The sequence below is a fragment of the Schistocerca nitens genome, chromosome 7 (genome assembly GCF_023898315.1).
Source record: "Schistocerca nitens isolate TAMUIC-IGC-003100 chromosome 7, iqSchNite1.1, whole genome shotgun sequence".
In the NCBI taxonomy this organism is placed as follows: Eukaryota; Metazoa; Arthropoda; class Insecta; order Orthoptera; family Acrididae; genus Schistocerca; species Schistocerca nitens.
In genome coordinates, this window is record NC_064620.1 from 347562511 (window position 1) to 347578902 (window position 16392).

The following is a 16392-nucleotide window of genomic DNA, read 5'->3' on the forward strand; positions in this document are numbered from 1 at the left end:
GACACTCGCCATAGCATTTTAGTAGCACGTTGCATCTTGTTTTTAGTAGAGTAGATTTTTGTTTGTATTTTCTTCCATTGTCTTGTTTTCTTATCTGGTTTTGCTACCACAAGAGTTGTAGTTTTTTTGTTATTCTTGCGTTTAAAAATTAGTGGACGCCAAGAAGGCGTTTTTTCTTTAATTATAATAAAGCGTGTTCAAATCTGACTGTTAGTTCTTTCCTGCCGACCACAGGACACAATAGACATGCAACTGTTGAGCAACTGACCTCTCATATGAATCAAGATGCTACGAACAGTGTCTCTTCATCGACCATTCAACGAACGTTGCTGCATATGGGCCTCCACAGCAAGCGACTGGTTCATGCACCAGTGCTGACTGCTGTTCATTGCCGACGAAGGCTGCAATTTTCACGCTAGTACTGGAATCGGTGACACGTAGCTTTTTGAGATTAATCACTTTGTAAACTCAATAGGACGGATGACCGTTGGCATGTACGCCATGGAAAGTCTTAAACTTTCCCTGCGACAATCGCCGGAAGGGGCCAGGCCGGATAAGGGAACATTATGGTCTGGCTGATTTTGTCATTCTGGAAGGCATAATGGAGAGACAAGTTTGCATCTGTCTTTGGGGACCATGTCCACCTCTACATTTTGTTTTCCCGGAAACATTGCAATACGTCACATAGCTAGCAGTGTAGTTCCGCAGTTTGAAGACGAGTTTACCGTGTTCCCCTGGCAAACAACCCCAGATTAAAATCAAGTCGAGAATCTGTGGGATCACCTCCAATCGGAGTGTACACGCCATGGATCTTCAACCGCGAAATATAGTGCAGCTACCCATGGTACAGGAATCGGCATGGCTTTACATCCCTGTCGGTCCCTTCCAGAACCGCACTGATTCTCTTACCGCACGTCTTATAGCGGTCTGTAATGCTGAAGGTTGTTATGGAGGCTTCTGACAGGTGGTAACATTAATATGACTGGACAGTGTAGTTGGCAGGCTTTGGAGTATCGTGATTGTCCTACTGTTTTGCTTTGCGGTTTATGTAGTTCAATACGAAGGTATATCAACAAAAGATTTTTAGACGAACTATGTTACGAATGAAACTTCCTGGCAGATTAAAACTGTGTGCCCGACCGAGACTCGAACTCGGGACCTTTGCCTTTCGCGGGCAAGTGCTCTACCAACTGAGCTACCGAAGCACGACTCACGCCCGGTACTCACAGCTTTACTTCTGCCAGTACCTCGTCTCATGTTACGAATGTCAAAGAAGAAATCTTCGTCGAATATATTGTGGCACAAGTGCGTACTAGTTCACAGCAGACATCAGTGGAACATAGCAGTTAGTAAAACTCCTGTTCAGTATAATGGAATTACAACAAACGATCGCAAATACATAAACATCATGTCAATATCTATTATTTCCAATGCCTTAGGACTGCATGTGCATCACTGCGCAGTATACTTAAACTGTGCATTATCATTAGAAAACAGTATAGATTAATTTTACCCCGAAGAAACTAGTATTGCAGTTGGTTGTGGGAAAACAGAGGAGGGATGTGAGGGGAGGAGAAGCATCTACTCGTAGGTTTATGAAACGAGATTACTGTATAAATAAACCTCATGTGAACTGTGATTGAAGTGTCTGAACAATGGAAATTTGTGGTAATTCCCATGGGACCAAACTGCTGAGGTTATCGGTCCCTAGGCTCACACACTACTTAATCTAACTTACGCTAAGGACAACACATACACCCATGCCCGAAAGAGGACTCGAACCTCCGACGGGTGTAGTCGCGCGAACTGTGGCAGCGTGCCCAAGACCGCGCGGCTACCCCGCACGGCCTCTGAACAATGATGCCTGCAAAGGGTTCCAGGTGTGACTGATTGTATGATGCCACTTCTCAACAACAAATCGGCCAGAACCTTTTAGTGTATACGAGAATGCAACCGCTCACTCACCTTTTTCTTGTTATACACGAGCAGGACGTACTTAAGGTCGCTCGAAATGAGGAAGTCCGCCGCGTTCAGTTGTCTCTGAAAAAGCAGAAGGAAACATTGTCAGTTAGATTGTTCTGGCGTGGGAAAACTCCTAAAATCTTATTTTCTTATGTGTGTGTGTGTGTGTGTGTGTGTGTGTGTGTGTGTGTGTGTGTAAGTACAATCCAACTTCTGTACGACTTCAGTGCAGTAATGTGTTCATTGTACATAAGTATTATAGTAGTTCTATTATATGTTTATTACCCTATAAATAAAAAAAAACTTTTTTTAAATTCAGAGCATTAGTGTTTGTAAAGTGATTCTTTCATATAGTGTTCATTTAAAAAATTGACGATCAATTCACCTGGGACCTGTGGAATGGTACATTAGGTTGTTTGAGTTGTAAATATTTGTCAAGTATTGTTGTTTTTTCTGATATGTTCTACATCCTGGAGGATCTCCTCACTACGGATCAATTGGAATGAAAGTAAATCTAATCTAATCTAATTACTGTAAACGCAAACGTGACGTGATTTTGACGTCACGTGCAATATCGACGACCGCACGATCGACTATCGACTTTGTGACCAGAAAGAATGTGAATATCATTGCTCCTCGATTCACTCGCAGCAATTTAAGCTGCATTCTTAGGTTTCTGCATATCCACATAGTCTAAAGTCGTACATATTCGGAAATAAAGAGCCAAATATTTGTGAGAAGGAATTTTATTGTTGCTCGTTTCAGTCGCAGCAATACATACTCCAAAATAGTTAAATATTTATTTCATCCATCAGTCTCGGATGTGACTGAATGTAAATAACATTTAGTATTGCATAACATACTTGTATTACATTCATAACAAAGTAACAGAACGTGCTAACAACGCTTACATGAACCAGTTACGTTTAACGGGATGCGAACCACCAGCTTTCGACGCCAGAAACCACGACGTTATTTATTATTTTAGCACTTATCCATGCGATGTTTAACTCCGTCCTTGGCTGTCATATTCTATCTTCAAGGCTTGTATCGTTGAAGCATGATATTTAATGATAATGGTGTTGTGTTTACGAAAAATTTTCTGTGCTCCATTACACTGAAACGACATACTGAAAATTATAAAACAAGTGTGTTTCATTCTTAATTTGTAAATTATTGACGATAATAACTCACTCCTAAGAGTACACTCTTATATGAAGGTATTAACCGTTGATAAATCACCACGTGATATTTTATTATAGAAATAATTATAATAAATCATTTCAAGAATGACATGTTTCTGTAAATCTCCGGTACGCGAGCATGAATGCTAGCGAAAATCGATATCCGACCGTCGGTCGTCGATAGTGTGTGTGACGTCAAAATGACATCACCTCTGCGGGAATTGTTTATACCCAAGCGTTATCCTCCAAATGTTTCAAAGTAACAGCGCGGAGGTCGCAGTTCTCGTTGCAACTATCACATGAAGTGCACAGTGGAGTAGTTTCTGATAAGAGACACTCTGTAGGCAATATAGGATCCCTCCACCGTCTCTATCATTAATATACTGGGAGACTGCGCCACTTAACTACACTTACTGGTGTTGCAGTCACCATAGTAACCTTATCAACAGTTTCGAGAATAGCTCATAGGTAGACTCAGGTAATAGTAATACTGTACTTTAGCGAGAATCAGTCCATTGATACTGGTTAGTAGGAGTTCACAATTTATCACAATATAAACATTATATCGATTCTCTTCAGCGAACGCTCTTGATAAAACAAGTTACGTAAATTGAATACACACTGCTTTAAGAATCCTCTGACCTCAGTGAAAGTAATAAAGTAACAAATCTTACATTATTATATAAGGGTCATGTGAAGTACACCTTACTCGCAGCTGTTACACAGCATTCCAGCGTTGTTAAAAAGAAAAATAATGACGTAATGTAAATCGACTCCTTGACTACGTGAGCATTATAAGAGGAAACGAATTTTCAGTTTTGAAACAACTTTCAAGTTTTAATTTTGGATTGATTTTTCTAACCATTTAGTGTATTGTTTTAAAGTTGTCACGAAGCCACTGCAACAAAAATTTTAGATGAATTCAGACCAATTCAAGTAGTACTGATTGCCCATCATACAATAAAGGATTTAAAATTATCGTTCAGTTTAATTAATTATCAACGTGCACAGCCAATGAACTGTTTATGGCGCGCATTATATATGAGTTCATGAATATGTAACGCATGTCAAAGGAAACCCTGTCTGTTAAACTGACACGAAGAATAATCGCTTTATTATGGATAAATGGCACAACGGATATAGTATTACATTTTTTAAATCTTTCATCGTTGCCTGCCTACACTGAATATGAGGAATAAAATAATATACTGACATTTAAAATAGATCGTCTTTACTTTTATCCGTATTAGTACACATTGAGTGCGTGTATTTCTTGAAGAACTATTTGTTTTGAAATAAATTAAACTTGACCAGGTTCGAGTCCTAGTGCACCGAGAAGTTTTAAACTGTGTGCATACTACACTGCAGCGCGAAAATTCGTTCTGAAGACTCTCCGTTTTACTTACAGCTCTGTTTATCTAGTCACACCATTATACTGCAATATTACGTACATTATATAATGTAGTCTTCATAGTCTTCACAGTAAGTACAGTAAGAAAAAAGTATTTTTGGCAGATACGTTCAAAATACTTAAAGACGGGTGCGCCAAAGAGAATAAATGCTTTGGCTGATCTAGAAAATGTCTGTTCTGCGATAGCGATTGACAATGATGTGGCGGAAATATAGTGAGAAGTCAACCACATTTTTAAACTTTTGGTTTTAGAGTCTTCAAAAAACGCTCTATAGCAATACTTAGTCCGTAGCGCGAAGTGAAATATTTCTTTGGTGTCCGCATGAATGCCAGAACATCGGAGTGAAGCACCTCTAAGAGGGGAAAGGAAGATTACTGAAGAATTGGAATCTATTAATAATACATTATCAATGCCTTCTCTGCTCATTAGCAATGGACATACCATCGAAGATAGTGCTGCCAAAGCAGAGTTACTAAACATAGCCTTCCGAAATGAATTCACAACAGAAGGCGAAGTAAATATTCCATAATTCAAGTTAAGAATAGCTGTCAACATGAGTAACGTAGAAGTAAATATCCTCGGAATAGTGAAGCAACTAAAATCACTTGATAAAAGCAAGTCTTCTGGTCCAGACTGTATACCAATGAGGTTCCTTTAAGAGTATGCTGATGCTGTAGCTCCATAATTAACAATCATGCACAATCGTTCGCTCGACGAAAGATCCGTACTCAAAGACTGGAAAGTTGCACAGGTCACACCAACGTTCAAGAAAGGTAGTAGGAGTAATCCACTAAATTACAAATCCATATCATTAACGTCGATATGCAGCAGTATTTTGGAACATATATTGTGTTCGAACATTATGAATTACCTCGAAGAAGACGGTCTATCGACACACAGTCAACACGAATTTAGAAAACATCGTTCTCGTGAAACCCAACTAGCTCTTTACTCACATGAAGTGTTGAGTGTGCTATTGACAAGGAATTTCAGATTGATTCCGTATTTCTGGCTTTCTGGAAGGCTTTTGACATTGTACCACGCAAGTGGCTTGTAGTGAAACTGCGTGCTTATAGAATATCGTCTCAGTTATTGACTGGATTTCTGATATCCTGTCAGAGACGTCACAGTTCGTAGAAACTGACGGAAAATCATCAAGTGAAACGGAAGTGATTTCTGGCGTTCCTCAAGGTAGTGTTACAGGCCCTTTGCTGTTACTTATCTACATAAACGATTTTGGAGACAATATTAATAGCCGTCTTATGTTGTTTGCAGATGACGCTGCTATTTATCAACTAATAAAGTCATCAGAAGATCAAAACAAATTGCAAAACGATTAAGAGATGTATATGGTGTGAAAATTGACAGTTGACCCTAAATAATGAAAAATGTGAGGTCATCCACATGAGTGCTAAAAGGAATCCGTTAATCTTCGGTAACACGATAAATCGGTCAAATCTAAAGGCCATAAATTCAACTAAATACCTAGGAATTACAATTAGGGACAACTTATATTGAAAGGAACGAATAGAAAATGTTGTGGGGAAGGCGAACTAAAGACAGCGTTTTATTGGCATAACACTTAGAAAATGTAACAGATCTACTAAGGAGACTCCCTACACAATGATTGTCTGTCCTCTTTTAGAATACTGATGCGCGGTGTGGAATCCTTACCAGATAGGACTGACGGTGTACATCGAAAAAGTTCAAAGAAGGGCAGCATTATTCTATTATTATTATCGCGAAATAGGGGAGAGAGTGTCACTGAAATGATTCAAGATTTGGGGTGGACATCATTAAACCAAACTCGTTTTCCGCTGCGGCGGAAACTTCTCACGAAATTTCAATCACCAGCTTTCTCCTCCGAATGCGAAAATATTTTGTTGACACCAATGTACATAGGAAGAATCGATAACCAAGATAAAATAAGGGAAATCAGAGCTCGTACGGAAAGATATAGGTGTTTGTTCTTTCCGCGCGCTATACGAGATTGGGATAATAGAGAATTACTGTGAAGGTGGGTCGATGAACCCCCTGCCAGGCACTTAAATGTGATTTGCAATCCACGTAGATGTAGAATTTTTTGTTTTCGTAAAACACTCTGTCACCACCACCACCACCACCACCACCACCACTATTACTAACACCAGCATCACCAATACCACCAGCGACACCGCAGTCATCACTTAAATGAGACGTCCTCTACACATTCCCATGCATTACTGTTTTAAATTATAGGGGTTGGACAAAAGTATGAAAACATCGCCAAAAACGCATGCTTGAACGAAAATTGCAGATGCTATCCAATCCTGCAAGTTTCGCTGTTGCATCTGACCGCGAACGGCCTCTTACACTGTCCTCAGTACACTGAAAGTCTCGTTCTGTGTAGTTGTGAGTGTCTTATGCTAGAGTCAAGTCAATTCGAACGTGGGCAGTTTGTTCGTGATCTTGTGAGGGGTACTTCCGTAACCAAGATAGTCAAAGTGTTTTGTGTTAAAGAGGCTCCGTATAAAAGATTTAAAACGCGTACAGGTAAAAACATCAAAATGTTTCAAATGGCTGTAAACACTGTGGGACTTATCTGAGGTCATAAGTTCCCTAGAATTAGAACTACTTAAACCTAACTAACCTATAGACATCACACCTCGACGCCCGAGACAGGATTCCAACCTGCGACCGTAGCAGGAAAAACATCATCGCTAAATCACAGCGCGGACGAAAGAGTGTGTTGAGTGGTTGTGATGCACCGTCATTGCAGAGGATTGTAACAAAAAATACACTACTGGCCATTAAAATTGCTGCACCAAGAAGAAATGCAGATGATAAACGGGTATTCATTGGAAAAATATATTATACTAGAACTGACATGTGATTACATTCTCACGCCATTTGGGTTGCATAGATCCTGAGAAATGAGTACCCAGAACAACCACCTCTGGCAGTAATAACGGCCTTGATACGCCTGGGCATTGAGTCAAACAGGGCTTGGATGCCGTGTCCAGGTAGAGCTGCCCATGCAGCTTCAACACGATACCACAGTTCATCAAGAGTATTGTGACGAGCCAATTGCTCGGCCACCATTGACCAGAGGTTTTCAGTTGGTGAGAGATCTGGAGAATGTGCTGGCCAGGGCAGCAGTCGAACATTTTCTGTATCCAGAGAAGCCCGTACAGGACCTGCAACATGCGGTCGTGCATTATCCTGCTGAAATGTAGGGTTTCGCAGGGATCGAATGAAGGGTAGAGCCACGGGTCGTAATAAATCTTAAATGTAACGTCCACTGTTCAAAGTGCCGTCAATGCGAACAAGAGGTGACCGAGACGTGTAACCAATGGCACCTCATACCATCACCCCGGGTGATACACCAGTATGGCGATGACGAATACACGCTTCAGATGTGCGTTCACCGCGATGTCGCCAAACACGGATGCGACCATCATGATACTGTAAACAGAACCTGGATTCATCCGAAAAAATGACGTTTTGCCATTCGTGCACCCAGGTTCTTCGTTGAGTACACCATCGCAGGCCCTCCTGTCTGTGATGCAGCGTCAAGGGTAACAGCAGCCATGGTCTCCGAGCTGATAGTCCATGCTGCTGCAAACGTCGTCGAACTGTTTGTGCAGATGGTTGTTGTCTTGCAAACGTCCCCATCTGGTGACTCAGGGATCGAGACGTGGCTGCACGATCCGTTACAGCCATGCGGATAAGATGCCTGTCATCTCGACATCTAGTGATACGAGGCCGTTGGTATCTAGCACGGCGTGATCCCTATCAACCTCCATAATCGTTACTCGAACTTGCCACCATTTTACAGAAAAACCATATAGGACATCTCCAGAATGAGATTTTCACTCTGCAGTGGAGCGTGCGCTGATATGACTTCCTGGCAGATTAAAACTGTGTGTGGACCGAGACTCGAACTCGGGACCTTTGCCTTTCGCAGGCAAGTGCTCTACCATCCGAGTTACCCAAGCACGACTCTCGACCCGTTCTCACAGCTTCAATTCTGCCACTACCACGTCTCCTACCTTCGAAACTAGACAGAAGCTTTTCTGCGAACCTTGAACCTCCTGGAAGAAAGGATATTGCGGAAACATGGTTTAGCCACAGCCTGGGGGATGTTTCCGGAATGAGAATTCCCGAGTTCGGGTCTCGATCCGGCCCACAGCTTTAATCTGCCAGGAAGTTTCATATAGGACGTTTATTTATCCATCCCCAGACGACTGGAAGTTGTTTGAAATGTCAATAGTTTTCCGACACCGTATTAGGTGCGTAATGTGTTTTGTGTCGTGTTTTTTTTTTTATGTTTCCATATTTTTGTCCACTCCCTACATGTGGAATGACGTTCTCCTATATGTTTTTAATGTCATGTACCCAGTCAGACCACATTTCGTTCAGTTTGTACAAGTAAGAGAAATCGGTCGGCATTCTGTACCAGACCTTCACAACAACATCCGTTGTTGAAAAATTAACTGTTAGTGCAACATATGTGTACGTTATTAAAAAAATAATTCTGTGTCTTTTTTGATCTCCATATTGAGCTTCCAGTGGTAATTTTTCAGTTATTTACTTCCGCTATGTCTGTTACTTTCGATCAGAGAATGCCGGCAGTGGACAGCATCATACAAAATACTTACGGTTATTTACATATTCCACCGTAAGAACCTCAATGAACTAAAGGTATAATTTATTATTTTGTTAAAGAACTCTGTAACGAACATCATGAAGCCCTGTTTACAGACTTTCCACCCAAGAAGTTCAGTTGTTATACCACATCACTAAACTGCTTTTGATCTACTGAAATTGTCGATGAATTGATAGAAAGACTTCATGCATCTTTAAAAGAAAAGAAATGCCTCTTATGGGAGAGTTTGCGGGCACAAAACGTTATTTCATCGTCGTTTCGTTTTTGAAGACCCTATTCACTTTCGACACTCTGTATTAGGGTTTTTGGATGTTACTCCTACATACAAACCAAAGAATTAACCGATAGGGCAAAAAACTTATATGTCATGTGTCTATCTACATATGCGCCTACTTGTCTACTCCCCAATTTGCATTACAGTGCTCGACAGAGGTTCATGTAACCATATTAAGACCGTTTCTCGACCGTTCCACTCTCGAATAGCACGTGGGAAAAATGAACATTTCACTCTTTATGTGAGAACTCTGATTTCTCTTGTTTAATCACGATGGTTGTTTCTTCCTCTTCTGAGAGTCAACAAAATACTTTCGCATTCGGAGGGGAAAGTTGGTGGTCGAAGTTTCGAGAAAACGGCATAAAATCAAACGCCACGAGAGTGCTGCCGCAAATCGCTTATCATAACCGTGGCACTCTCTCCCCTATTTCGCGATAGCACAAAACGAGCTGTCCTTCTTCGAACGTTTTCAATACCCTCCGTCAATCATATCTGCGATTTATTGACAGAATACTCTGAAAATCCTACCGGTCTACTGAATGGACTGCTTGCACTGAGCTTGTACGCCCTCTTCTGGAGTATTGCAGCGTGCTGTGGTGATGGCATCAGTTAGGACTGACGGATGACATTGCAAAAGTTCAAAGAAGGGCAGCTCGTTTTGTATTGTCGTGAAATAGGCAGAGAGTGCCACAGATACGATATGCGCTTTGGTTGTGGTAATCATTACAAAAAAAAAAAAAAAATCATAGACCTTAGTATCTTTTCATGAAATTTCAATCACCAACTTCGTTGGCGCCCAACTGCCTAGGGAAGTATGAGCATCATAATGAAATAAGAAAAACCAGAGCTCGCTCAGAAAGATATGTTCGTTTTTCCCGTGTGTTGTCTGAGAGTGGAACGGTAGAGAAAGAGCTTGCAGGTGATTTGAGGAATCCTCTGCCTGGTACGTAACTGCGAATTGCAGAGTACTCATGTGGGTGTAGATGTAGATGTATCTGGTCAGGATCGCATACCGCGCAACAATACTCCATAAGAAGACGGATAAGCGTAGTTTACGCAATTTCTTTAGTGGATTTGTTGCATTTTCCGAGTGTTCTGCCAATAAAACTGAGTTCCTGGTCTTCTTCTCCAGAATATTTTTTGTGTGGTGTTTCCAGTTTGAGCTATTCGTAATTGTAATGCGTAGGTATTTAACTGAATCAACTACTACTACTACTACTACTACTACTACTACGTGATCAGGCCCAGTGGACCGCACGCATCTACAAGTTTCCTCCTCCACTGTATTCTGTCCATTGCTGCTATCCGCCATTCGTCCACATCTATTGACATTTGTTTTAAATCTTCATGGAGTCCATCCCTCCAACGCTTCTTGGGTCTCCCTGGCGGTCTCTTTCCTGTAGGTGTGAAATCCAGGAGCTTCCGAGGCCATCTGTGATCCTCCATCCGGGCCACATGGCCGGCCCACTGCATTCGTTTGGCTTTGACAGCTCCTGCTATGTTGGGCTGCTGGTATAGTTCCTCAAGCTCTTGGTTGTATCTGATCCTCCATTCCCCTGTATCTGCATCCAGAACCGGGCCGAAGATCTTCCGAAGCACTTTTCTCTCAAAGACAAGGAGCTTATGGAAGTCCTGTTTCCGGATACTCCATGTCTCACAGCCATATAGAACAACAGGCTGGATCAGGGTTTTGTACAGTCGAATCTTAAACTGTCTGGAGAGAGATTTGGACCGAAGCAGTTGTGCTAGGCTGTGGTAAGATCGGTTTCCTGCTTGTATTCTGGCATTGATCTCTGCTTCACATGACGAGTTCTCAGTGAAAAGTGCCCCTAGGTATTTGAATTCTTGCACTCTCTTGTAGGCATGGTCCCCAACCTGCAGTGATTGTAGATGATCAGCAGTCTGACAATGACCACGCGTCATGACGAGGTACTCTGTCTTAGCTTCGTTTATGTTTAGCCCAAATTTGCTGGCAGCCTCCTTTAGTGCTTTGGTCATTTGCTCCAACTCCTCTTCCGACCTAGAGAGTAAACAGATGTCGTCTGCATAGGCTAAGTATGCCAGTCTCTTTCCTTCGATTTCAATCCCTTCGTTCTCTTGGAAGGTCTCGCGTATGATCTTCTCGAGGGCAAAGTTGAACAGGATAGGGGACAACCCATCTCCTTGCCTGAGTCCTGTCACAATTTCAAATTCCTCAGTTACGCGATTTCCCATCTTCACCTTTGCATGTGTTTCGTTCAGACAGATCAACTGAATCAACATTCTTTAAATTTGTTTAATTTATTGTATAATCGAAACCTGACAGAATTATCTTAGTACTCATATGGAAGACCTCTTACTGTTTTTTGTTCGGGGTCAACTGACACTTTTCGCACTACGCAGATATCTACTGTAAATCATTTTTTAGTTCGTATTGACCTCACGACGAGTATGCGGGGCGGTAAACGACAGCAGCATCTGAAAAACTGTAAGAAGTCTGCTCGAATCGTCTCTTAAATCCCCTATATAAATTAAGAAGAGAAGAGGATCTTTAAAACTTCCTATGGGAACGCCAGATATCACTTCTGTTTCACTAGATAACTGCCCGTCAATGACTATGAACTGTATCCTTTCTGACAGGAAATCAGGAGAATTCTGGGAAAGTGTAGCTCATATATAAAGGAGACTGCACATAAACGCTGATGTGAACAATTCACAAGTACTGTTCGAGTGTTTGTGGTCCCTATCAGATTGTATCAAAGGAAGACATCGAAACAATCCAGAGGCGTGCTTCTAGATCTGTTACCGGCAGTTTCGATTAGCAAGCAAGTGTTAAAGATAATCTTCGTGAACTCAAATGGGAATCCCTGGAGGGAAGCCAACGGTGTTTTCACGAGATACTATTGTGGAAATAAAGAGAACGGGCATTTGAGGGCGACTGCAGAACGATTCTACTGCTGCCAGCTATATTTCGATTAAGGACCGCGACCATTAGATACTAGAATTTAGCGTTCGTAGATAGGCCTTTAGGCAGTCATTTATCCCTCGCTCTATTTGCGAGTGGAACAGGAAAGAAAATTATATTGATTGGCGACTCCATAGTGTCCGGTGCACTACGACCAGATAATGGGTATACTTGGAAGGATAGACAGCATTGGTCGTATATTTTTGTTTATTATCGCAAAATCGATTTTCGGTCAGTTAGTGACCATCTTCAGTGCTGTAATGTATAACTTAAATTAGTAAGCACTGGTGTCAATAAGCTTACGGCTTAGACTATGTGATCGCGATAAGCGTATTGACACCAGTGCTTACTAATTTAAGTTATATATTACAGCACTGAAGATGGTCACTAACTGACCGAAAATCGATTTTGCGATAATAAACAAAAATATACGACCAATGCTGTCTCTCCTTCCAAGGAAAGAAAATGACTAATTTGGTACGTGGTACAGTCCACTGTCCATCGTACGGAGGCTAGCGGAGTACGTGGAGGATGATTTTTTCCCCCGTGTACAAATCTTACGGATTGATCGGTGAGAGGATAAGGAACAAAAAAGGTCTAATGAACTTATGTCCGGAAATGCATGGTCTCCATTCTAGACACCACTTATTCAACCATACAGTGTTACAGAGATTGCGGACTAATGAGCGCTGAAGCGCTGTACCATGTAGCCACAGTTACAGTATGTGCTGAAAATGTTTACCATGTGTCTCAACGCATGCGTGTTCGCACTGTAGCATGATGTGCCTCGCACGTGCACATCGGCCATCCTCCAGCGGAACAATGTGAAAGGCAGCATGAATACGCTGCTCCAGCGTCTCCACATCTGGAATGGGCCCTGCATACACGATTTTTGACATGGCCCCATAACCAGAAGTCGTAAGGGTTGAGATTCGGTGAATGAGCAGGCCATGCAAGTGGACGCCTTCGTCCCATCCCTCGACCACAGAAGACACGATTGAGATGCGTCCGGACGTTAACGGCGAAGTGGGCTGAAGCAACATAATGTAGCAGCCATATAACCATTTGAATCAACAATGGCACTTCTTCCATCAGGGAAGGCAAACTCACCCGCAAGAAACGCCGATAGTTCGGCCTGTTAGGCGACGTGGAAGCAATACTGGTCCCAAAATACGATAGCCAATTATCCCAGCCCACACAGTCAGGCTGTACCGACGCTAATGATTCGCCGTCACCATACTGTCCCACATATGACAGTTATGAAAACTGAAGATACTACTCCGCATAAAGGTGGCATCATCTGTAAATAGGATGGATGACAAAATCCCGGAATCGTGGTTGCCTGGTGAATAAACCAGTGACAAAACTGCTCACGATATGGAAAGTCTATCGCTACTAAGCCCTGCACATGCCGTAAGTAATAATGGTAATAACAGTTGTCATGATGAATGTTCCACACGGTCGTCTGGCTCACCCTGTACTGGCGGGCCAATTGCCTGGTACTGACAAGGCGGCTGCCTTCCACAATGTTAATCACATTTTCCTCCAAGTCTGGTTTCCGAACATTCTTCATGATTTCCTACTTCCCGAAGGACCCTGTCTCAGACATACGGCGAAACACTGTTGCAAACATTGAATGCTGTGGTTGTCGTCGGCGGGGATAGGTCTCCTGATACAACCTTGGCATTTGCCTTTCGGTAAGTAAACACCATGTCGGCAACCTCTCGATTCGAATACGGTACCATTTGGTACAACGCTGTATCACATCCACTACAAGGTCAGCCAGCAAGAGAAGTGAATCGGACACAAAATTACCATTTACTATAGCAGGAGAGGGCACTAGGGCATGACGTATGAGGAACAGTCTAGGAAGGAACAGTCTAGGAGAAAACAATGCATACTGTAACTGTGGCTCCAAGGTACAGTGCGTATTAGACCGCAGTCTCTGTAACAATGTATGCTTGCATAAATGATCTCTAGCATGGAGATTATACATTTCCGTACATAATGTCATTAGACCTTTTCTGTTCCATATCCTTTCACCGATCAGTTCCTAGAGTTTGTACACGGTGGAAAAAATAATCCTCTATATAAATGTACAGTAATAACTTCCACGGAGGACAGAGATTAAAATCCATGCACAACAAATAATTGAGTAGGTGCAACCCTACGACTGAATAGAGGAAACCGCGGGGAGCCGCATCAGATTAGTCGGCAGACTGGCGACGCAGGAAAGGTCTACGAGTCGTATACAATTTACACTGTTGGAAAGAAATGCAGACCTCAAGGACAAGGTAATTTTACTGAAAATTGAGGTGACAGGTAGCTCATCACTGTAGGAGTATACGATGAGGTATTCACACCAAACGAATCACACATAGCCCGCATCTCGTGGTCGTGCGGTAGCGTTCTCGCTTCCCACGCCCGGGTTCCCGGGTTCGATTCCCGGCGGGGTCAGGGATTTTTTCTGCCTCGACTGGGTGTTGTGTGATGTCCTTAGGTTAGTTAGGTTTAAGTAGTTCTAAGTTCTAGGGGACTGATGACCATAGATGTTAAGTCCCATAGTGCTCAGAGCCATTTGAACCATTTTTTTTTTTGAATCACACATATCAAAGTAAAGGATGGCCAATACACGATGTACCGCCCCCCCTCCCTTATGTCGTGTATTCTCGCTTGCAAACAATCACAAAGGTGCCGAATGGCATCTTGCGATAGATTGTCCGAAGTATCTTGCTCCTGGTGTTTTGGAATTCGGTGTCTGTTCTTACTGGGGCTGGTAAACGAATAAGTTCCCGCTTGATCATGTCACACACCTGTTCAGTTGGCGAGAGATCTGGTGATCTTCCTGGAGCAAAGAGCACATTGCATCGCAGCAGCTACATCTGCACGTGCATTGTTCTGCTGGAAAAGCACATCAGTTCTAGGCGCTGCAGCCTGGAACCGCGAGACCGCTACGGTCGCAGGTTCGAATCCTGCCTCGGGCATGGCTGTGTGTGATGTCCTCAGGTTAGTTAGGTTTAACTAGTTCTAAGTTCTAGGGAACTAATGACCTCAGAAGTTAAGTCCCATAGTGATCAGAGCCATTTGAACCAAAAGCACATCACTTTGCCGTAGAAGATATGGCAATAGCGTGGGACTTTGAGACTCTGCATTGTAGCGGGTACTAATTATTTTACCCTGGAGAAACACCAGATATTACAGCGAGTTGTAACTGACGGCCCCCACACCATCAAGCCTGTGATGGGACTTCTGTGTCGTAGGCAGATGCACTCTGGAATAAGCGTATCACCAGGTCTACATGGTACACGGGTATGTCCATCACTCAGCTACAGACGGAACCTACTCTCATCACTGAAGATAACAAAGCGCTACCCTTCAGTCACTACTTTCTCAACAGCCATACTCGGTACTGCTGCGGTGTCAGTGGTAACCTGGCCAGAGGCACACTTGATCTTCATTCTGCTGCAGGCAGAAAGTTCCCAGTGGTCCCTGATGACACAGCATGTACAACATATGCCAGGATTTCATCCCTGGGTGATGATCGGTCGGGCACCACTTCTCGCACAGTGCATCGATGTTAACGTGCATCTGTAGCTAGCGGGTGTCCAGGACCTGGTCTATAGGTGAGTGAATGTTGCACACACTGTCACTGGAGGCAGTTAAACACCACCGATACACTGTGCCCGACATGTGCAGAAATCCGTCGATTCGTTCATCTATCTTTGCACAGGGCCACAATGTGACTCCCTTTAATCGGCTAAAGCTGTTAAACAGGAGTACGTAGTCGTCGGTGGGACAAGGTTGTACCCTTGAATGAATGTTGCAAACCCTGTTCACCTGTAAACTCAGCAATGTTAGTGCCTCCACGGTAAAAACAGAGGGAACACAGTCCTCCTGAGTGCTTTCGCATTTCCGATTTCCGATGACAGTGACAAATGAGTCACTAAGACTACAGGCCTTTAATACGC

General features: G+C 42.8%; 1 protein-coding gene across 1 annotated transcript in view; it reads right to left on the reverse strand.

The window, feature by feature from the left end:
• Positions 1–16392, reverse strand: part of LOC126195613 (inactive dipeptidyl peptidase 10-like) — an 801628-nt gene that overhangs the window by 491895 nt on the left and 293341 nt on the right. Inside the window, exon 4 of the mRNA XM_049934238.1 lies at positions 1966–2040. Within this exon, the coding sequence (XP_049790195.1) occupies positions 1966–2040 (75 nt within the window). The remainder of the gene's footprint in view (positions 1–1965; positions 2041–16392) is intronic.